This window comes from Podarcis filfolensis (assembly GCF_964270895.1).
Source record: "Podarcis filfolensis genome assembly, chromosome: 6".
Classification (NCBI taxonomy): Eukaryota; Metazoa; Chordata; class Lepidosauria; order Squamata; family Lacertidae; genus Podarcis; species Podarcis filfolensis.
Window position 1 is genome coordinate 36,584,109 of NC_139609.1, and position 22,887 is coordinate 36,606,995.

General features: G+C 39.9%; 2 protein-coding genes across 3 annotated transcripts in view; one reads left to right on the plus strand and one right to left on the minus strand.

Moving 5' to 3' along the window:
• Nucleotides 1–22,887, minus strand: part of LOC310765695 (uncharacterized protein) — a 557,351-nt gene that overhangs the window by 387,389 nt on the left and 147,075 nt on the right. The gene's annotated exons all lie outside the window — the stretch shown is intronic.
• NEGR1 (neuronal growth regulator 1) overlaps nucleotides 1–22,887 on the plus strand; it is a 437,028-nt gene that overhangs the window by 337,115 nt on the left and 77,026 nt on the right. For both annotated transcript variants that reach the window (XM_083621043.1, XM_083621042.1), the window contains exons 5-6: nucleotides 4,226–4,346; nucleotides 9,351–9,502. In XM_083621043.1, the coding sequence (XP_083477169.1) occupies nucleotides 4,226–4,346; nucleotides 9,351–9,502 (273 nt within the window). The remainder of the gene's footprint in view (nucleotides 1–4,225; nucleotides 4,347–9,350; nucleotides 9,503–22,887) is intronic.

Consider the following 22,887-nt stretch of genomic DNA (forward strand, 5'->3'; position numbering starts at 1 on the left):
AGTTAACAGCCATCAGAAGGTCTTGGGCACAGTGCACCCAACTTCATTTTTCTATTCTTCTGATTTACACAGAACCACTACCTAGTCAATCTACATCATTTGTATGTTCTTGTTCCCCACCCCCCTCTCAGAATGACTCATTGCTTCTGCATGGGTTGCCCAGTTTTCCAGCAAATCCACTCACCCCTTTTGGTGTGCCAGCGTTGCAGGACGGCAGAGGCTCCACTGGGGCCTTGACAAGGGAACCAGGGTGCATAAGCCCCCGCCATCTATCAGGAGCCGGATTCTGGCCTGCATCCTGTTTTGGCTAATGGGATGCAGGCTGGGACTTGGCCTGTGCTGGGGGATGGAACCAACGGAGTGGGGAGGCTTCCCTCGCGTCCGCCCCCTGGCCATTTAAGCAGCCTGCACCTGGGGCACTACCTGTTTGGTCTTTGGCAGCTGCCTCAGAAGTGATGCTTTTTCCAGCATACAAAAGCAGTGGTGGGAGATCCATGATATTTTTGCTTCTCTTGTACTTTTTTTCAGAGAAACAGGAGCTCTGTTCCATGGAGGGGGGCTCGGCAATACAAATTTCAGCAAAAGAAGGGGAGTAGCGTATATCTGTGGTTCATACAAGACACACAAAATAACTATTTCTTAAAGTAAGGAGAGAGTTGTGTTGTAACTGGAACTTTTCTAGCACTATTTTTTAAGGGTCTTAATGAAACCAACAAACAAAAAATAACCACAAAGCAGCAGATATTCTCAGGTGTAATTTCCTCCAGAATTATTCTAAGTCTTACACATCAGTGGAAGCAACAGGGGTTTCAGATTGCTAGCCTAGTAACATTACCAATAATCTAGCCAGGAATTTAGCTACACTCCTAAAGTCATTTATACACTGGTATGCGAGTCTTTGATGACTCTCCATTAAAGTAAATAGTCAATATTAGCTCTTGCAAGCCTGCAAACAGTTCTGCATCATAAAATTCTAGTCATTTCAACCACATTTTGAAAATAGATCTATTTATGAACCACATGAACTTTCCTCTTCAAAATGCTACAGGAAGCCTGAAAACATTTTTCCCCTTCCAAAACTGGGCTTCACATGTTTTGTTTTGTTTGGGGGGGGATCTACAAAAAGCTAGAAAATACTGGCCTATGAAGTAGCGCCACTAAAAACTCCCAGTGAAAATGTCTGGTCCAAAATTGATGCCCCAGCCTTTCACCATTCCCCAAAACCTTCCCCAAAATAATCTGATTATGGTAAGGACATTTATACATCAGGTGATTCTTGAGAACTTAACCATGGTCCACTGGTCCAGCATCATTTCTCCAGCACTGCTCTACATGCTTTACTGGAAGTGCATTCTACTATTTTGCAAGATAATGTTGGATATTTTAGGATGGTGAGGTGAAAAGGAGTGCCTGTACTTTCAGAAGTTATGTTAAACAGGAAACTGCAGTGAGTTGCAGCACATCTTCTGAACCTGCCTGCCCACTTACTTCTGCAAATAAATAAGTATATACCCTCCAATTATTAGAAGAATAAGAGCCCTTGTGTGCTCTTTTGCACCATCATCGCCATAGTCTTAATTATTGCTCACTTTTGTAAGAATGGTAAACACATATCCTTGGATTTAAGGTGCTGTGAATGGGGAGTAGGCATGCTATAAATGCTATATATTTATTCAAATGAGGAAAATGTGTTATTGAATTTATATTAAAATAAATGCACTGATCAACATCATTCCCATTCTGTAGGCTGAGAAATGAAAAGGCGTTGTTTTCTTTATTAAATAATTTCAAGGGGACATGGAGATGTGTGGCTGCATAATGGAGGAAAATAGGCTTTGAATTGTCTGCAGCAGCTTATTGATTCTTGAATGATTTCAGGACAAGCATATTCCTTTTTGGAGAGAACTGTTTTAGGGCCTAAAACTTTGAAAGCAAACAGAAAATGGTAGTTATATGAAGATGTATCCTGCAGTTAGTTTTCATATGTGAGCTGCTGTTGTTTTTAATAGAAATGGCACCGATGGCAAAATGGTAGGTGGGGGAGAAAGTTATCCTTTACTACCTCAAAAATAAACATATGAATCAGTCATTATATGAAATTTGTCAATATCTTTCTAATTAAAATTCTTTCGTTAGGGTGTATGGTTTATTCATATTGTGTCATCAGTGCGTCTTGGAAACCCTTTTCTTTATCTAGTTATTACACTGATATCCTCCTACCTTTCCTCTAAGAAGCTTGGCTTACATAGGTGCCTTCTTTTCCATTTTATCCTCACAGCAACCCTATAAAGTAGGTTTGGTTGAGGGATGATGAGTGGCACAAGGTCAGCCAATGAACTTTATGGCTGAGCAGGGACTGGAACTTGGGTCTCTCTCGTCTAGTCCAGCACTCTAACCACTACACCCCACTGTCTGTGCTGTTCAAACTCACTAGCATAGGAGCCAACTCCTAGGGGCCAAAGTCCCTTCGCTCCCCCTTATAAAATATTTGAGGGGGTCACCCCCCAAGTTGATTGGTGTTGCCATTCAAATGGTGTGTGTGTGTGCTGTGTCATGTGATTGATTATGTGGGGCGGAGCTTACTTGCCCCCCCCCCAATATTTTATTCAAGTTGGCACCCCTGCTCACTAGATACTTTGGAAAAAAGAAGTAGTTAGATCCTGCAGTCTTGAATTGTGCACATGGCACTTGGGTTATCAAAGTGTATTTTGGGTTGTCTTCAATAAACAAAGTTGCTCTACATGTCTCCCTGAAAGGGAAATATCTCTTATCGGCATATCAATTGGTTACATGCGCACTGCAATACTTGGTCATGTTCAGCAGTTTGTTTGTTTTTTAATATTCCATTTATATCTTGCCTTTCTTCCACCATGGAACCCAAGATGGTGTACGTGTATTTTCCAGGCAGTCACCCATCCAAGCCCTGGCCAGACCCAGACCTGCTTAGCTTCAGTAAGGCGGAGCTCTCATGTGCCTTCAAACTATATCATGGGGCACAGTAGCTTGTATCTTTCAATTGATAATCAGTAATGTTGGACTATTGCGGAAAGCGCTTAATGCCAGCTTCCAATGTTTCTAAGAATTATTTGGGCACATTAAAAATCCTCCTACTTATATACTTTAAAGAATCTGAACATGATTTACTTGCTGTTGTTCCACTAGACATATAAAAACCATAGAGACACTGACCAGGCTTCTTGACGAATCCCCTCTTTAATACAGCTCTTCTTCTTTGGGAATAGTTGGTATCATAAAAGATTATAGCCTCTTTACATGACAAGCAGAAGGATGGGTGTGATTATGGAAGAAAGAGAATGATGAGGAGTCATAAGTTCACACATCTACAATAACATTATATCAATGGGAATGTAGCCTGGAAAAATGAATTTGTATTTATAAGTTGAGTCCTGCTTAGATAGTATTTTGCAGAACACATATATTTTAAACAGAAATTATAAAATAAATTATGGGAGAGAGAATGGTCATTGCTTATGCTTCCTGGTATTCATTGGGAAATGTATTTCCCTAAACATGGATTTTAAAAATCTTAGAACATTTTTTCTAACTGTTGCAAGTAAATGAACATAGTGAATTGTGGAGCTTACTGTATTCCAGTGGTGGCCAAACTTGGCCCTCCAGCTGTTTTGGGACTACAATTCCCATCATCCCTGACCACTGGTCCTGTTAGTTGGGGTGATGGGAATTGTAGTCCCAAAACAGCTGGAGGGCCAAGTTTGTCCATCACTGCTGTATTCACTCGACTGCACCTTTGGGGGGCGAATTACGTCATTAGATTTGATGGTGCCAGCAAATACTTTTTTGGTTTCAAGGTTTTGAAAATTGCGCATTAGATTCACATAACTACGGCAATTTGTTTAAGCCACTTATGTGGAAGGACCATAGCTTAGTGGTAGAATAGACAGTGATGAGCTGGATTGACCAGTGCTATGGCTTTATCTAAGCAGCGTTTTGACAGCAGGGTGGGCTTGCACTGTTCACCTGACATCATTCTGGGATGGTGAGGCGGAAGGGTGAAGTGGCAGTGAATAGAACATGACTATGTGAAGTGTTTTAGATTATTTAGTACTATTTCAATGTAAATTATTTTGGGATGATTGTGCCCGCTTGAGCAACAAGGAAATGAAATGTAACATGGATCAACATGTTTTACATGGCTTTGTGACGAGTGCAACTTTCAATAACAAATATTTATGTTTCCTTGTAGTTGCCCCAACAATTCAGGAAATAAAATCGAGTGGAGTGACGCTTGGAGGGAGTGGATTCATAAGATGCGAAAGTGCGGGTGTTCCTTCCCCAGCTTTTGAATGGTTCAGAGGTGAAAGGAAGTAAGTTTGACTGTCAAACCTGCTTTCATTCTTACATGTGCTCTAGGATCTGTATATTACGTGGGCAATGAATCCGAATTTGGCTCCTCACAGGAAGCAGTCAGTCACTTGCCTGCATTGCTGATATCATCCAATTATGCCACCACAAATATCATAAATATCTGGTATACAGTGGAGTGTTGCTGTAATGCAGGTAAAGGAACCCACAGAGGTTGGTGATCTTAGACTCTGTTAGGATTACCAAGAGAAAGATTGTAAAGCAACTTGCATACTTGGACATTCTACATAAATAGAATATTTATGATCAGCACAGCATCTGGTTAAGCACAACTATATTCTTCTTGCAAATTAGGCATCATGAACGAGACAACACAAAAGCTTGAGTCTAAAATATTATTTCCATTAAAACCCATGAAACAAGCAAAATGTACATTTCAAATAGCCTAATAAAGACTACAACTGTTATAATGGTCTAATATATTATAATATCATTAATGTATTCAAATATGAGCCTAAATATAGATATTTCTCAAGGCTGAAGCTGATTCGTGCTGTTCTCCAGCTTGGTCTTTCCCATTGTCTCTGAAGGACAAGTTAAATCTTGTAGTGCCGTAATTCATCTGTGTAAATAACACACGCACATGCACAGAACATAAATGCTGCCTGCTTATGTTTTTCCTCTCTGCAAAGTGGCTGGTGTGTGCTGGGGGCGGGGGCGGGGAGGAGATAATCTGAAATTCCAAAAATAAAGGATGAAATTTTAGAAAGGGGAGTTTGACTTTCTATGCATTTTCTTCCTCATGTGTTCCATATAGAAAACACACACTTTTAAATTAGAGGTTGATCTGAATTTAAAGCAAGTACAATTAGGTAATTTTATATTGGGATATGTTCGTCTGGGTACAGTGAGGATGCAGGAGAAGGCAGGTTTCAAAATTACCTGTGAGTACCTCGTGACCTTGAGGTGACCAAAAAAGTATGCATTAAAACAGACTCGGCAAACTTAAATTTGGATTATACCACCAGACTGCAGCTGGCTGAAGAAGGTTCATATCTGAATTCCATGTCTTTAGAAAGCTCACTGAATGTAAAAAAAAAGTAACATGTAAGGGAGAAAGCTTAAGTAAACCATAGTCTCAATACGGTGTAGATCAATTCTATGATATGGAGTAAATCAGCCTTAAATTCCCTGTGATAATTCCAATGATATTGGATATTTCTAGTACTTCTATGTTAATTAGCCCTTAGAAGCAATTAGCCCTTAATCAGTAGCATTTTCAAACAAGGCAGCCTTGTATCGGGAAGCTTTTAATGTCTGACATTTTATTATGTTTTTGTATTGCTCCCCCCCAAGTGGCTGGAGAAGCCCAGCCAGATGGACAGTGGTAATAATAATAAATTCTACTGTTTTAAAAGCTGTTTTTATTGCTATTTTAATGAATATTATACTATTTTATATAAGCAGCTTAGAGATTTTTTGAATAAGCAGTATATAAAACTTTTGCGAAATAAAAGGTAATATAATGGATCCTAATCAAGTAGCATCAGTATTCAATATTCACAATTATGTTTGTCTCATCATTACTCATTGCTTGATCTTAAGTACTTCTGAATGCTTAATTTACACTTCAGCATTCGTGAGTGAATCATCTTAATATGAATTGCTTTTAGACTTCGGTAAACTTGTTAATATATTTATTTTTTCTTGGTTTGCTGCTGTACCACAGTAGTGAAAAGAAACTGAGAGTTTCCATCCCTTTTGTCAAAATGAATTAAACAGCTTCAAACACTTGAAAATTACGCAAGTGAAGTTGAATTCTCAAAGTAAATCACTTAGAAAAAAGTAGATTAAACAAAGGTGAGGTTTCTAGAGATAATTATTCAAACCTATAATTCCTAAACGTTCATGTTTGCTCAATGCAGCAATAACTCATGCTTCAGCGTTTTGAAAAGGACTATTTGTTTCCTACTAGTGTGTTGTCTACTGCTTTGAGATGACTAAACCAAATGCTATTTTATATGCAGGGCTGTGTACTGATTAAATAAAAAATAGGAGCATTAATGTAATGTAAAATATTAAATCATCAATATGCAGCTATACTATTAATAATGATAGATATGTATTTTGAGGCTGAATGCTGGGGAGGGAATTGTACCTCTCTTCCAGATTTATGATGTGCTGCCTCAATATATCAAAATTAAATGGTAACTTGTTGATATAGGCAAGAGTTCTGCTTTCAGGATGAAATATAAGCAATTCCCCGAGTAATCAAGCATAGCTAAGTATTTTCACATTTAACTATGCCTACCCAACTTCTGAATGTGGTTACATATGTCCTGAAAATAAATGAGTCCAAGAGAAAAATATTTTTCAAATTACCCACAGTGTTTACCAATTGCTCCTTCATCTATTTCTGGAAATTCCTATGCCAAGAAGTCTCAACCTTTAGTCATATGAAGACTCTAAATGTCACTTTTCTGACTGATGGAGTCTTCCTAAATTTGGCTTTAAAAAGAGCTGAGCGAAATTGGCCACCCAAAATTCTTCACACTGCTCAACAAGTGGCAAAATTGACACAACAGCTTGTTGGGAGGAGGGGCCAAAAGACTCAGGTGTGGTTTCATTAGCTGTGGCATAGCTTCTTTCTCCCCCCACCCAAATATTTTGTGGCCACTGAAAGCAGCATACCAGAACTTGTCTATTGACCATCCAACCACCATTTTGCATCTCCCACAATGCATTGGATGTAGTGTAATTTCAGGGCATTGTGGGAGGAATTGGCAGAGAATATTCAGACCTTTTTTTGGTAAAATGGCAGTCCTTTTCAAGTCTAAAAAACAAAATTTTCATCAAAAAATAATCTCTTCAGATATTTTTCTTTCTGAGAAATAGGGATCACTGAGTTGATAGAGTTCACCCTTCTTCTAATAAGTCCAGGGTGGAACTAATAAAGGAGTCAAGGAAATCTTCTCGATCAATCCAAGATGGAGCAGCATGTCTGTTACATGAAGCTTTCTCCTTTGCTGGAAATCTCTTCCACCTCAGTATGCAGACCCAAACTTCAGACACTCGTGCTATGCATTGATCTGTTGAGTGGAAGATTGGCCTCTCTGTTCTGGTCCACAGCTTTCTGTACACAAAATTTTCTGCAGCACTGGGGGCACCTTTCTAGAGAGCTACTTGCCTGCTAAACTTATTTGTATTTCCAGTCCGATACAAGCAATCTTCCCCAAGGATAGGAAAGGGGGGGAAGAGCGGAAATAAGCACAGTCACTAAAGCAGAAAGTTACATTAAAGAAAATACTGCTTCCCATTTGCGTAGCAAGTGATAGGAAGGAGCAACTTTGATTCTTTATCGTTTTAAAGAAGTGAATCTGCAAAATTTCCCTATAGTAAAACAGAAAGGGGCGAGTGAGCTTTCTATGGATAATATATGTGCTCTTGATGAAAAGAGAGAGTACAATCTCTTTAGAATGCAATACTACATTCACTTTGCTTGAATGAAAAAAAACTCTGCTGTGAGACTTATGGTACCTTTAAATAAACACACATAAGGCTGAGGTCTAGTCGCAGTACATACCATATACTGTTGTGCAGGGATTAATATACTTCTGCTGGGATTAAAATGTACCTGGCTGCTTCCTGACCTTCTTAAATGGGTTTTTGCTTTTCATAAGCTGCTCATTTAGTGTGAAAAAGTGAGCAATTCATAGAACTAAGGAAAAGCCATTATGATGTGCAAAAATCCATTATGATGTGTAGTCAATGACAAGAAAAAGATGGTGGATCATCTGCATTTACTAGGTCTGTTTTTAAGAAGTAATGGTGTTATATTAGATGTGTATTTCAAGATCATTTGATGAGTGCACACCAATTGATTCAGATGGCTATCGGTAGGAGGGATAAAAAGAAATGGGAGGAAAGGAAAGGGCTTACAAGAGCAGTGGTGGAGAGAGAACTTAGCACCAATACTGGCAATAGTGCTGGTGTAGGGGGTCAAGCCAAATGTCTGGAATCAGTGCAGTCTAAAATAATATGCAAACACATGCTGTTCTTTGGAGAGGAGAGCAACATTTGCATATGCAGAAGTAGCATTTGGGCTCAGGCAAGTGCTATTGATGTTTGTAAAATGGAACAAAGTTTAACTAAACCAAGCAGGTAATAGGAGACTTTCCTGATGGTGCAGGGGTTTGTGTTGAGAGCATCATAAACGAATCAACAAATAAATGTTCAGTGGACATATGGGTTCAGTTCCCAAAGCCGCCATAGACTTGCATGGCTCTTATAATGGTTCTTAGGGTTACTGATCATATGCAAAGAGCCCTGTGCAGTAAAATTGCACCCATGTAGGCTGTATGCAGGCATTTAGCTGAATGCAGCTATACAATCCCAGTCTTCCTTTACAAACACATCCATTGCAACAAGGGCTTCTGAGAGTTCTTAATTTCCAAATTGTCATCTTGATGAACTGGAGCAAATTTTTAATCGTAAGACTATTGGTATCAGTCTTGCTTTGCTTTGGAATACAAGTTCACCTGAAGCCCTTTGACCTGTCCTGTCTCCTGTTGATGCCAGTATTCCCTACTCCCTTTGTAATGCCCAAGGAAAGCAAGAAGAGCCTTGGGCCTGAGTCGTTTGCCAGCTTTTCTCTTGTTTGCCCACAAAATGCTCCCTGAACTGAGCATCTCTTTCCTGACTATTTACCTATGGCATTTCCCCCATACCACCTTCACTACTCACAAGTGGGCTTGCCCCCTGTCAATTGGTAGGGAAAGGAAAGGTACCTTTAAGCTATTTTTGAGCAAAAATGGAAAGCCCTTTGCTGTGGCAAACACCATCATATACCCAATATGGCATCACTGCCATTCCTTGTCCATGTTATCTCATTCACTCCTCCATCCCAATCAGGTAAAAACTATTGTTTTCCATCCACATGAGAGGAAAATGCAAAATATATTTGCCTATGCCTTCTAATTGAACATTTCCCTTTTCCTCCCTTCTAGACTGATCAATGGACAACAAGGGATTACTATTAAAAGCTATAGTTCAAGATCATTTTTAAATTTCAACAATGTGACGGAGGATCATTTTGGAAACTACACATGTGTCGCTGCCAACAAACTAGGCACAACCAATGCCAGCCTGCTTCTTAACCGTAAGTCAAAACAAGATGGTGGAAAGTATTCTTGCTTAGCCTTTTCCTTTTACCCTCTCTGCCCTGAAGAGGTCCACCTGCTTCATGATCTCTTGGAAAGTATTGTTGACTCCCACATTTTTCTCTGAACAATTTCACATGCATTTCATTTGGCGGTAGGTCTGGGTTGAAGTGACCCAGGATACAACAAGTCTGTTTCGTGATTGTTTGGCTTCGTTTGGTTCAAGCAGAGTGCAAGAACATTGCACCTGGGCTGACCTGGGCAGGAGGTATCTCAGTCTTAGGGCTGGATCATACATGGCCTGGTAGGTTAGTTGTGCTTTTGCTGAGTATGGCTAAGACAAGTGCCACCATGTTTCATGGAAAAGTCTTACTCGGGAGTTCACCATACATGCCAACCAGTAGTGAGTTTTGTAGGCAAAGGTCGGCCAGTTTCATGAAGTGCTTTGCAAAGCACAAGTTCAGGGCACATGAAAAAGCAAATGAAAGTTTTAATACTTTGCGTAGGCCTCAGTGTCTGCCATCAGTTCCTACTTAAGATTAATTCATTTCCTGAAAGACTGTTGTTTGATGTGTGTTACTTGCAGGTCCTAATGTTCTTTCATGTGTGTTCCGTTTCTGACACCTGTTGCATGTATGGGATATATCCCAAGGTATGAGAGGAAGTTTCTGGCTTGTACATCTAATGTAGGACGTTGAATATGAACTTACTGGGGTTCCTATGCAAATAGGCTATGATAGTTTGCAGCCGTCTCATGAGCTCAGGTGAACAATTGTGACATATACAATTAAGAAGTAAGTCCAATATACTAATGAGATTGCCACAAGGTTTTGCCTACAGGAATGAACTATTTATTTGGGTATGTGTGTTCTGGGAGCTGTAGAAGTTTGCCATATCATACGCCATGCATAATTCTTTTAGAATTCAATTAGCTGACAATGAGCAATTCACTGACATATTTTATTGAGTGTTACAATAAATAGAATCTGACAAAAAATATTGCTCACTATTTTTTTAAAAAAAAATAGACTTTGATTTCTTAATTAAAATGTTCATGAATAAATAAAGAGCTAGTGATACATTAGGAAGATACAAGAAATAATTGAGTGTCTGGAATGGAGTAATTAGAAAAGCTGCCAATACTGACTGAGGATATGGAGCCCCTGTTGGCCAGCTATCTTCATTCCCCTGCAGGATTGCAATTGGTGTGTGAAGACACAGCGATTTTATCATGGCTCTGTAACAAAGCCTTACTATAGCATTGGAGCAACTGATTCTATAAATGTAGAAGACAACACACCTCCGCTTCTGCAAAATTCCCACTATTGCAGAATCCTTGCTTTATATTTGTGTCCCTTGAAAAGGATTTGGATATGTATGGAAGACTTCTAGTGATGGCATTTTTTTTCAACTTTAGGTGCTAAAGTAGTGGAGGTAAGGGCTGTTTGCAGTGTTTAACCACTTTCATGGTGAAAAATGTAAATGAACAAGATTGACTTACAAGATTGACTCATGTTTAGGAATGCCAACTTGTTTGTATGTTTGACTTGAAACTTAGACTCAGACGCAAGGAGCATGGCCAGGATTTTTGTTGGAGGGGGCAGGCCTTTTGTTGCAGGGGGGCAGAACCTCAGCTTCCTATGTATTTTTATTGATTTAGTTTGCAGCCCCCCGCCCCCTTGGCTACACCCATGCTCAGATACAAGTTGCTTTGAACTTGCAATTCATTTCATAGCAGTGAAACATGGGTGCATTGCTTAGAGTGGGCAGAGTAACAGGAAAAGTGTGCTTCGGTTGCCAATCATTTTGACCCATGGTGACATCTGCAAACCAGAGAAACTGTCATGGTCACCACACATAGAAGTAACTAAGCACACACCACAATCTTTTCTATTGGCTATAACAGAATGCTTCTTTCAAGTCTGGTATCATTGGGAGGCACTATGGTCACCAGGAAAAGCTTCTATGGGCAAATGTCCACTAACAGATTCCATGTTGGGGACCCCTGCTCTATACTGTAGTACTGGTTTGTTCAGGGGCACCATAATGTCCCTTCATGAAGGAACATATTTGTTTTAGAAATATGCTCAGAAAGACTTCTGATAAATACTCATACTTGTGTTTGCTTAAATAGCAACATGCAGTACTACACTCTGCTTACATTGTGTGGTCTTGTAACATTAAGTATTTGTCACAGATAAGAATAATGATGAATTAGAAGTCAGGAATTGGTATTATTGCTGCAATGATGCACTCTTTTGTCTTATTGGTCACACAACCCTTTTACAACTTACCTTGAATTGTTTGTTGAACACTTGTTTCTCTATGGAACTGAGAAAAAGACAACAGATTTGCTATTGTTCATATACCCACACACAAAAATGTGAGAAAGGTGAGTCAAGAGCCCGTGTTTAGCTAACCAACTTCTGATTCAAGAGTTTTAGTTGAAGTATGGTTAGTTCAGGATAAGTAACCAAGTGAATATATTAAAACAAAACCAGTCTTTACTTATCTATAGGAGTATCTAAACATTGTAGAGAATGGATGGATTTGATTGTGCTCACATTTAAAGGTGAACCTACCTAGTCTTCACTTTCTGAAGCAATACAGAAACTGAAATAAAACTACTCTTTAAAATTCACACTTCTCCGAATTTTGCAATGCAGGTCTCCAGCCAGGTAATGTGTACACATACTAGGGTAAAGTGTAAGTATAAATGCACCTGTTAGTGAAAATAACATTCAAAAGTGCATTATATTAAATCTCCAAGTGGTGCACAGGGCACCCAATATAATAATTCTGAAAATGAGTTAAAACTATAAAATAAGAATGGAATTTAAAAGCCTGCTTAAATAAAAAAAAGTATTCAGTAAGCAGCAGAAATTCAACAGTGGGCCTTTCTGATGTCAACTAGAAGGGAATTCCATAAAATTAGGCCCACAGTTCTTAACACACAGCTCCTTGTGAATATGAGCTGTCTGTCTGAGCCATAAGAAACCACAAACCATGACTCACCTGAAAGCCTCAGGGATTGGACTGGTGAATGAGGACTTTTTATTTTAAAAAAAATCAGAAACAGATATGTAAATGTGGAGAACTGAATTTAAGATTGGAAAATTAGAGAAACTGAAATTGACAGATTCACCCATCCCTATTAAATAGTTAACATGAGCCTGCCTGGGATCCGGGGTGTGTAAAAGTACACAGATCTTTGTTAAGAAATACTACTGCATATTTTTAAGGTTTTGTTCCCCTGCAAAAGAGGCCTTTTCTTCCCCATTTCATCCTCAGGCTTTGATATTCCCTTATTATTATTGCAGGGTGGTCAAGGGTGCTGTGTGTGCTTTCCTTTACAGTAAACCCTCTAGCACTCTGCAGGCTCTCTAGCTGCCTCCACTTCCTGATATGAAAAAGCCCAGTGGGAGGGGTTATCTCATGATGTCTTCCCCTGGGATTTAAGTAAAGTGAAAGCACCTGGGAAGGCTGCAGACTACAGACCACTGGTGAGATGACCTGCAGAATGAACATTCCACAAACATTCCTCAGCCACCTCATAAATAAGGTAAGCACAGCAACAACAACAACAACAAACCCTGCATCTCACCCACGAGAATTTCACCAAACTTGTCTTTCCCCTTTGATAATTTTCAAATACAGTTTCCTTTCTCATTCATTGTTGGAGAAAGGTTGACAAAAAATATGAGAGACAATTTTCAGTACAGCAGTAGTATAAGAGGTTGATAAATGAGGGAGGTGATCATAACAATAATTGTTTCAAAGAAGTTATAGTGCTGTGGTGTAGAAGTGCCATTGGGGTGGGTGGATGGAACTCAAGTCTAGCTACTCAGTAATGTAATTTTTTGAAGCTAAACAGGTGTGTCCCCAATTATTTCCTAAATGATAGATCACCACATGTATGCTATGCAAATAATACTACGAATGGAATTGCTGAAGCCAGCACAAATGAGAATTTATTTAAGGCGATGGGGACCTAGATGGCAACATAGATGTTGTGAAATCTTTCTTCAACCTTTCCAGCTAATCAGTGCCTTGTGAATTTTGTGACCACATTGCCAAGAGCACTGGGGCACAACTTGTGGCTGAATAAACAACCTATCATCAGTAGAGATGAAAAACGAACCATCTCCCGATATCAAGGATAATATAGCAAGTCACAGAATTTTAATTATTTGTGATTAATCTTCTAGTCTATTCCAACAATATTATTTCTGAAGTATATATTATTAATATTTTGCTTCCAATACATACTGGAAGCTTTATGAGATAACACTGTCACTGTGTGGGTGTGTATACTGTATAGTCCCATCCTGCCATCTAGGGGCCCACCTTAAGCATTTTGCATTATTTACTTGGTAGGTTTTTGCACAGAGCTTCCTCTGCTTAGAAAGAGGAAAAATGAAGTCTTTGCTATAAGTAAAAGCATGCATTTTATGATTCATTAAACCCATTTTCCCAAAGGAGCAAGCAGTCTTACCATATGTACCCGAGATGAAAGGCCCCGTTTGCAGAGTAGCTAAGACACAGAGACAATGAAAAAAGGAGTTAAGCGTATTTAAATATGCAAACCCTGCTTCTGAATTAGCACAGTGTTAAGTTGAAACAAACAAACAAAATTCCTATTGCTTGAAAACAAATCTGGAGACTGCCAGAAAACAGGGACTAACTCTGCCTTGCATAATTTTTACTTATTTTCAAACCACAGAAGCAAGGGAGCAGTATTGCTGCTAAATATTCCTAAACAAAGCTGCAAATTCTGTGTGGAAAAAGCAATTGAAATACCCACATATCTTAAAATGTGTGTATTCAGAAACCTCATGTACCCAAGGGAAAAAAAGTGCTAAGTAGGCTTATAATGCAGACCATATATTTGAATATTTCTGTTTACATTTCATCTGCACTTAATGGAAATTAATCACAGGTAAATATGCTTTGGTTTGCAACTGAAAATATTTTGATTTGGGTCCAACGAGGCCTCAGTGTGAGCTCAAAGCACTACTGCTCACTCAAAGCTGTGTCTCCAGATCCCATTGATTCTACCTGCAGCCTACTCCCCATTGAACAAAATTCAGGTGGCTCATCCAGTAGGTCAGAGGGAACCACTCCACTGATGTACCCATGCAGCACAACCTCACTGCTGTGCCTCACCCCTACTGGTAAATGGCAATGCTGCTGCTGCTGCTTGGAGGCTATAGCTGTGGCTCGACCTCACCAGGTGATCCACTCTTGCTTCCAGAGCAGCTTATCAGAAGGCTGTGTGGAAGGGAGGGGCAGGTAATAGCTGAGTATTCTGCCCCCAGAAAATAGGAACTGGGACTCCAAAAATCACTTTGATTCTACCTACAAGCAACAGGCATCTAAGTTGTAATCAATTCAAAACAACTAGGAATAACAGGCTGGTTTTGCAGAATTTATGGAAGTGTCACTGTGAATGCTTTAAGAAGCTACTTCTAAGCCACCATGCTAGAACTCAAGGTTGAATAGCTCACCATCTGTGTCTTATTGAAAGAAATCATAAGATGTTTGATCATAGTTTGAGTACTTCTACCATTTATCACCAACAGCTTTAATTTTACTTATTCTTAATTGGTTTAGATTTAAGATTATAGACTTGGATCCGGTGTTACATTGGTCATTCTGAAATAACTGAGGCAATTTAGTCACTGCATGACATGAGTTCCACTGATTGCAATAAGAAAAAAACGCAGCTAATCCCATGCACAATTATTGAAGACAAAACAGATTGAACTCTATTGGACTTATGCAATCTTTTTATTATTAGTTATTCAATTTATAGTTAGTTATTGAACTTATATACCGCCTCAGGGCAGTTCACAGAAGCTCCTGGAGCTCCTGCCAGTGCAATCGCAATCTGCCAGTCCTGTTGCCATCTTGCCCCTCCCTTCTCTCTCCCAGTACGCAGGAGTGAGGTGGGCAACGCAAGGTTGAGTGAGTGCCAACTTTTCCCACTTCTGATGGCACTGTAACAAAGAAAAAAAAAGATTACAAATGTTCATGATTGCAGCAAATAGCTACTTAGACTATAAGCTTTGAAATCATTATTTTGCTATTTTATATCTTTTTTTAAAAGAAAGCATTGGTGAAGCCATTCTGTGCCCTGCATGATAGTTTTTTGGCCCTTCACAGTAAGAATAAAATAAAATAAAATTGAGAACTACTGCCTTCCTGTCAAGCAAAGAGAATTATGCATCATAATATTTTAAAGGGGACTCAGCTGCATATACAAAAGCTTCTATCATCGCTTAATGTCGTTAAGCAGCTGTCACAGATTCATCTTAGCGCTGAATTAAGTGATCTGTTTGTATACCTATCATATGTTTTCAGCTCTTTGGGGATGAAAGGTGCCATAGAAATGTTGAGAGATGGTAATAAGGATGGCGAAATGTAAATACCATGTTGTCTTGAACATCTGCTTTAGTGGCAGAAGAAGGAAATAGATAACAGCATATTTACGTCATGTTAATTCGGTAATAAAAGCAGAACTTTTTTTGCTGAACGGAAGTTTAGAGTGAACTTGAAAGTTGCTTTGGCCCTTCTGACGGTAGGAAAGAAAAGGAGGGAGACGTATGCATTCCATATATGGAGACAAGACATATATATTTGGGGAGGAGCTGAGGAATTACTTGGCCTTTATAAAATTTATGGCACAAAGTTGCATGAAATTTGCATATTCTAATATATATGAACAGATGCAAGATCATAAGCAAAACATAAAAGCACAAAACTTTTTTAGAAGGCGGTAAAGGCACAAGAACCTGGGCCTAGTGCAAAATACCTGGAACTGGGGTCCTCAAAACCACTCATAAAGAAATGATCCTTTGGTGGGTAAAGATGCATCTGGGGCAAACTATGTTAGCTAAATATATGTGTCCTTCACTGCAAATGTTTTATAGTAAAGTTTCCATTTGATGGCCTTGGGGGTAACCAAAGTGATGTATGGAGCATGGCATGTTTTGTGGACCAAGTGCTACAGATCTGGATTGCTATTGTACATTCTAGTTTGCTACCACATGCTATGTGTTGGTTTATATCAGGAGTCCGCAACATGGCCCTTGAGGGCACCAGTGTACCACCTCATCCATTTAAATCCCTTACCCCCTTCCAGTTTCTAATTGATGTTTTCTGGCTTGGGGGAACATTCTTTGAGATGGAGTTCCTGCTGGTTTTGCCTGTGTTTTGTTTTGGGATGAGTGTCGGTATTTCCTGCTTTTCAAGGAAGAGTCATGTTCACATCATGACCATTCCTTCATCTGTGAAAAGACTATTTTGTCATACCCACTACAGTTTTTTTAGGTTTCCTCTGGAAAACCTATTTTTCCAGCAAGTTGCTTGAATGAAGTCTAAATGGTGGCTAGACTTTATCTGGTCTTTACTGAGCATTTGTTCTGATTTGTTTACAGAGCAGTTATATGACAATTTCCAGATTTGTTCGTGGGGCGTAATTTGTTTGTTACACACTTTTCAGTGTGTTTCCCCATCACATTCAAACTGCAAAAAGTTTGTTGTTTTGTTTAAAAGTGAATTTGTTTCATTAGGGCAACAGAGTGTTTTTAATCCACTTTAAAATACACAAACCTAAAGTTTCGGTTTAAATCCCTCCTGCAGAATATTGACAAATTAGGGGTGCCCTTAGATTTCCAGATGCATTCTTGGGCCCCAAACGTTGGAGACCCATTGTTTACCTAGACCTAGCTGGCTCAGAGGCACCTAGAATTGGTGAGTCATCCTCAGTCACGCCCCACCACAGCCCATCTGCCCTGAAGCAAAATTTGCAGGAAGTGAGAACACTGATTCTGATGACAGTGAAACAAAAAACCCACGTCAGATTAAAAATAATAATAATTCTTAAGCTGTATTGTAAAAAAAAAAAAAATGCTGCTTAAAATAAACATCTTAATTAAGCCTCTGTGATTAGAACACTGAATCTAGTAGTGTGTAATTACACATACCATTTGAATGCGAGGTTCAAATTGCCAAATGGGCACTTAGCATCATATGGAATAAATATTGTTCTATTCTACATAATGTGTGTTTCCTATATATGATTTGTGTGCCTTTGACATTTGCTTTATCCGTAAACAAACATGTGATTGAATAGAAACACATCACAGTGGTACATATTCTAGGAGCAGGGGTGTAGTATAGGGTTCAAAAACACAGAATTAGCATTGTGTTCATTTTGTGACTGTATTAAGGGCTCCCCCCCCCCCGAGCTGCTAGTCAATGGCTTAAAAATAAATTAGGCCCATTAAAACTTCAGTTAAGCAGCACTATACATAGAGCTGAACCAATCACAAAATATTCATTGCCATAGCTTATGTTTTATTTTTTTAAAAATAAACATACATCAGAGTATGTGTTAGTGCTTGTTGGTCTAAACTCCCATTATTACATTTATGAATGCAAACTCTGAAACACCGAAACTATAGGATTTTATTTTTAATGCAGTTTGCCTGTATGTATAATTTATCTGTGTGGCCATTTGTGTTGATTCCCATTGAGCCCATTCGATATGTCTCCTGTGTATATTTTGCCTATGCAATGATTTCTGGAAAACCAGACTTGGGCCTTAGACCAGTGATTCTCAAAGGGTGTAGCATGCCACATTGGTAGCAAGAAGATTCAAGAACAGTCAATATTATATTTTAAGAATGATTCATGTTGTTAGGTAGCTGCATAGTTTTTTTACTTTCTGGATGTCCCATATTATAGAGTAGTTGTACTCTTTGCTATAAATCAGGGGTTGATTCTTTTTGTTTTTAATGTATTTCTTATCAATAAAAAGTTGGTGTTGCATAGCAAATTTTTATTCTGAAAGTGTGGCCCGAGAAAAAAGTTTGAAAACCACTACCATGACTGATAGCAATTTCTTTGGTTTGAATGGGTTGGGTTTGGGGTTTTGTTCTTTTTAACTACATAAAAACAGACACAGACTGAACACTTAGAGCTTTGTTCATTATTCATCTACACACAGATGCTAGTCTGTGCAAGTCCACCTGTCAGAGGCAGAAACAGGTTATTTCCACCCTGTAATACAGTGGTACCTCAGGTTAAGTACTTAATTTGTTCCAGAGGTCCGTTCTTAACCTGAAACTGTTCTTAACCTAAAGCACCACTTTAGCTAATGGGGCCTCCCGCTGCTGCCACGCCGCCAGAGCCCAATTTCTGTTCTTATCCTGAAGCAAAGTTCTTAACCTGAAGCACTATTTCTGGGTTAGCAGAGTGTGTAACCTGAAGCGTAAGTAACCCGAGGTACCACTGTATATGAACATGCTCCCTCTTCCCATGCTACCATTGGTGTGGACCAGAAAGCTGCTGTCACCACACCTTCAGCTATAAATATAACTCCCCTGTGCAGAAGGAATAGGAAGTGTGTGTGTGTTTGGAGAGCTGATACCCAGAGGAATCATAGAATTGCAGATGGTCATCTAGTCGAACTCCTGCAATGCCCTACATGGGGCTCAAACCCACAACTCTGGAAAGATTCTGAATAGAGAAAAAATTGGTTTAGGCACATAGAAAATAATAATAGTTGTTGCAGTATTAAGTTTTGCTCTGCTACAAATGTGTGCATCTACAGGCTCTCCCGTTGGATAATAAATAATGACTTGACACTTCAGTACTTTATTGATATCCTTTACATATGGTGTCACCTGCTCTATTGAATTGTTCTTTCAGCTCTTATTTCGCTACCTGTACTAAAAATAAAATGGGGGGGGGGGGAGAGTACATGGCCATTGCTAGGAAGATTCCTTAAGTTGACTGTTTTTACAGGGATCTGGAGAATTAGTTTAAAATGTTCGTTTACTTTGCTCCACAGACTGAATGAAAATATTGTGACTATTTTATTGGCTTGCGTTGTTGTTAAATTTAAAGGTGCTTTCTTTTATTGGCTGAGATATTGTATTTAATGTGTTTGGTTTTGTGGCAGATTTTGCTAGGTTTTAGCTCAGTAACACCACTGAGCTAGCCATTTTGTCATCTCTACAAAAGAAAGGTACTCTCCAGGGAAATTTAGTTTATGTTCATGCTTTTGCTTCTGTGTCAGCCAATAACCTACAAAAGGGAAAGAAACCCACCAAGCCTTTTTTCCCCCTGCTAGCTCTGCTCAGTTCACAAAACACTAACCCTAAAAACAAATCATGATGATATCTGGCTGCTATTTGATGTAGCATCAGGTTTGGGCTGCAGAGGACTTTCCTTGCAATTTTTGCAAGGGGAAGCCATGACTCAAGCTGCAGTTCTAATAAATAGGGCCAAACTTGGGAACAGTTGCAGGCTACTGTAAAGTGGGGTAGGTTTACAGTTAACCTTAAAAATAGCCATTGTATTCTTAAAAAGGTAAAGGTAAAGGGACCCCTGGCAATTAAGTCCAGTCGTGAATGACTCTGGGGTTGCAGCACTCATCTCGCTTTACAGGCCGAGGGAGCTGCCGTTTGTCCGCAGACACCTTCTGGGTCATGTGGCCAGCATGACTGAGCTGCTTCTGGTGAAACCAGAGCAGCGCATGGAAACGCTGTTTATCTTCCCGCTGGAGCGATACCTATTTATCTACTTGGACTATGTGCTTTCAAACTGTTAGGTTAGGCAGGAGCTGGGTCCAAACAACAGTGATCCATGAAGGGAAGGGCGGAAGGATGGAAGCACAGATCGTGAAGTTGAGGCTCCAATACTTTGGCCACCTCATGACAAGAGAAGACTCCCTGGAAAAGACCCTGATGTTGGGAAAGATGGAGGGCACAAGAAGAAGGGGATGACAGAGGACGAGATGGTTGGATAGTGTTCTCGAAGCTACCAGCATGAGATTGACCAAACTGCGGGAGGCAGTGGAAGACAGGAGTGCCTGGCGTGCTCTGGTCCATGAGGTCACGAAGAGTCGGATACAACTAAACGACTAAACAACAACAACATGTGACATTTATATTACTAGGAAGAAAGAACCATTATGAAAAGAAAAAGCTTGTGCTTCTTTCCAGCATTGGGGTAAAATCCGAAATTTAAAAGACTCGAAAAGAATGGGGGAAATGTTTGTCTAGTCATATTTAGCAAATTAAACCAACAAGTATGAAATCCATAGGAAAATTGAATGCTTTTGGCAACTAAGGGCAGGTCCACAACATATATTTAAAGCATATCCAATGCACATGGCTTCCCCCAAAGAATCCTGGGAACTGTACTTGGGTGATGGCAAAGAATTGTAAATGCAAAGAGTATTGCTCTGGATTCTATCCTTTATAGCATTTTGACATCCTGAACTTTCCTTGGTGAGCAACCTCAAAGCTGAGAGCTCGATGATTTAAGTTACATTTTCTATCTTTAGTTATAATGCTCTGAAACAGGAAAAGTACAAGAATTATATCAATGACTCAGCTAAACCTAATGAATATGTTTGATGGATTCCCCACAGCAACCGAGGAGTGCACAGCACAGCAGAAATAAAATATTAAGATCAACAGCAAAAGGGTCTGCATTTACTTCCACTGTTTGCTTTGGGGTTTCTTACTATACTTCTCTATTATTTTAATATAATAATGAGTAATCCTGATCAGATCCACACATGCCCATTAAGTGTCTTATATGACAGGGATAAATTGCACGTCCAAGTCATAAAATGGATGGCAAATGCAAGATAAAAGAAATAAAATATTCTAAAGTTGAAAAAAGGAAGGGGTGCTCACACGAGGCACCGTTTGGTCTAGGCTTGGCCCTGCCCACCAGATCCTGTATATACCATGCACACTATTTGATAAATCGGTAGTGAAGTTGAACATTTCTTCTGAAATAAAAAGAAATCCCAGGCATGAGCACAGTGAGGCTGCACAGGCTTCTAGCTTTGCACGTGGAGTTGAATTAAGAGGGAAAGTGAGGCTTCCTTATGTGTCCTTGGTTGATAGTGGTGGAACAACAACATTTTTAGTGGGACATCCTGGATCACATAAGACAACCCCAGCTTCTGTTTGGATCCCGGAATATCCTGGTTTTTTGTCTGGCATGACCCTGCTGATAAGCGCCAGAGCACCTTCCAGTCCTTCTAGTCCAAGACTCTGAGACAACCCTACTGACGATCCCCAGAGCACTAGACCTGAAGATCCTGCCCCTCTTGACGTCCTGATTTTGGGGACAAAAATGTTGGAGGGTATGACCTGGTTGTGGACGAGATTGCTTTGTTACCATGTTTCCTTTGCATACACATGTATATACCAATCACAGGTACACAAAAGACATGAGTCTGGATCTTCAGTCTGAAACTGGAGTATGCTACAACATAATTGAACAGGACACGAGTGGCGATGTGGTCTAAACCACTGAGCCTCTTGGGCTTGCCAATCAGAAGGTCAGCGGTTCAAATCCCCGTGACAGGGTGAGCTCCCGTTGTTCGGTCCCAGCTCCTGCCAGCTTAGCAGTTCGAAAGCACGCAAAAAAAAAAAAATGCAAGTAGATAAACAGGTACCACTCCGGCGGGAAGGTAAATGGCATTTCCGTGCACTGCTCTGGTTTCGCCAGAAGCGGCTCAGTCATGCTGGCCACATGACCTGGAAAAACTGTCTGCAGACAAACGCCGGCTCCCTCGGCCAGTAAAGCGAGATGAGCGCCGCAACCCCAGAGTCATCTGTGACTGGACTTAACTGTCAGGGGTCCTTTACCTTTACCTTTTTACAACATAATAGGTCTCATAGATTGGAAATAAAATAAAGGGACAGTAGACCAGGGTCTATTATACTTTAATACACAGTTTATTATAGAGATATGTAAAGAAAAAACATGCAGCATTTTGAATTGTCCAGAAGCAACTGTGTTAAAACCACAGGGCCTTGGCAGACCAAACAGGATTCCTGCTCTACTGCCCAAGCTTGCTTCAGGCAGCAGAATGAGGTTGCAGCCTGGACCTGAAGCCAGTGCTGCCATTCTGTCTCCTGGGGTGCATGCACACATTAGCGTGTTAGCGGCTGGGGCAATGGAGCCTTCAAATTGGGATTGGAGGTGATAAGGTGCAGTGTCTTTTCATTAGGCTCTTCTGGGTGACCTGGCTCTTCATTGTTTTGATTAGCTGATAGATTAATCTGGCCATGTGTTTATTTCTGTTTTTCAAAATAGGTTAATTGGGTCACTTTAGGAAGAAGGTGCAGGAAGGGAAACTAGATTCCAGCTTATGCTCCTTTGGGGGTAATTTGGGGCTTCAAAGGCCTGCAGCTCAAGGCTGTAGGGTCTGGGGGCTGGATAAGGACTGCCTCTGTGGCCAGCTTACCACATCCTCCTAGAGTTTTTGGGCTCTAGGGGGTGGTGATGCAAGAAGGCCTTCATACTCATTTTTAGGATGTGGCTTGACCTAGCAGGGGATTAGTTG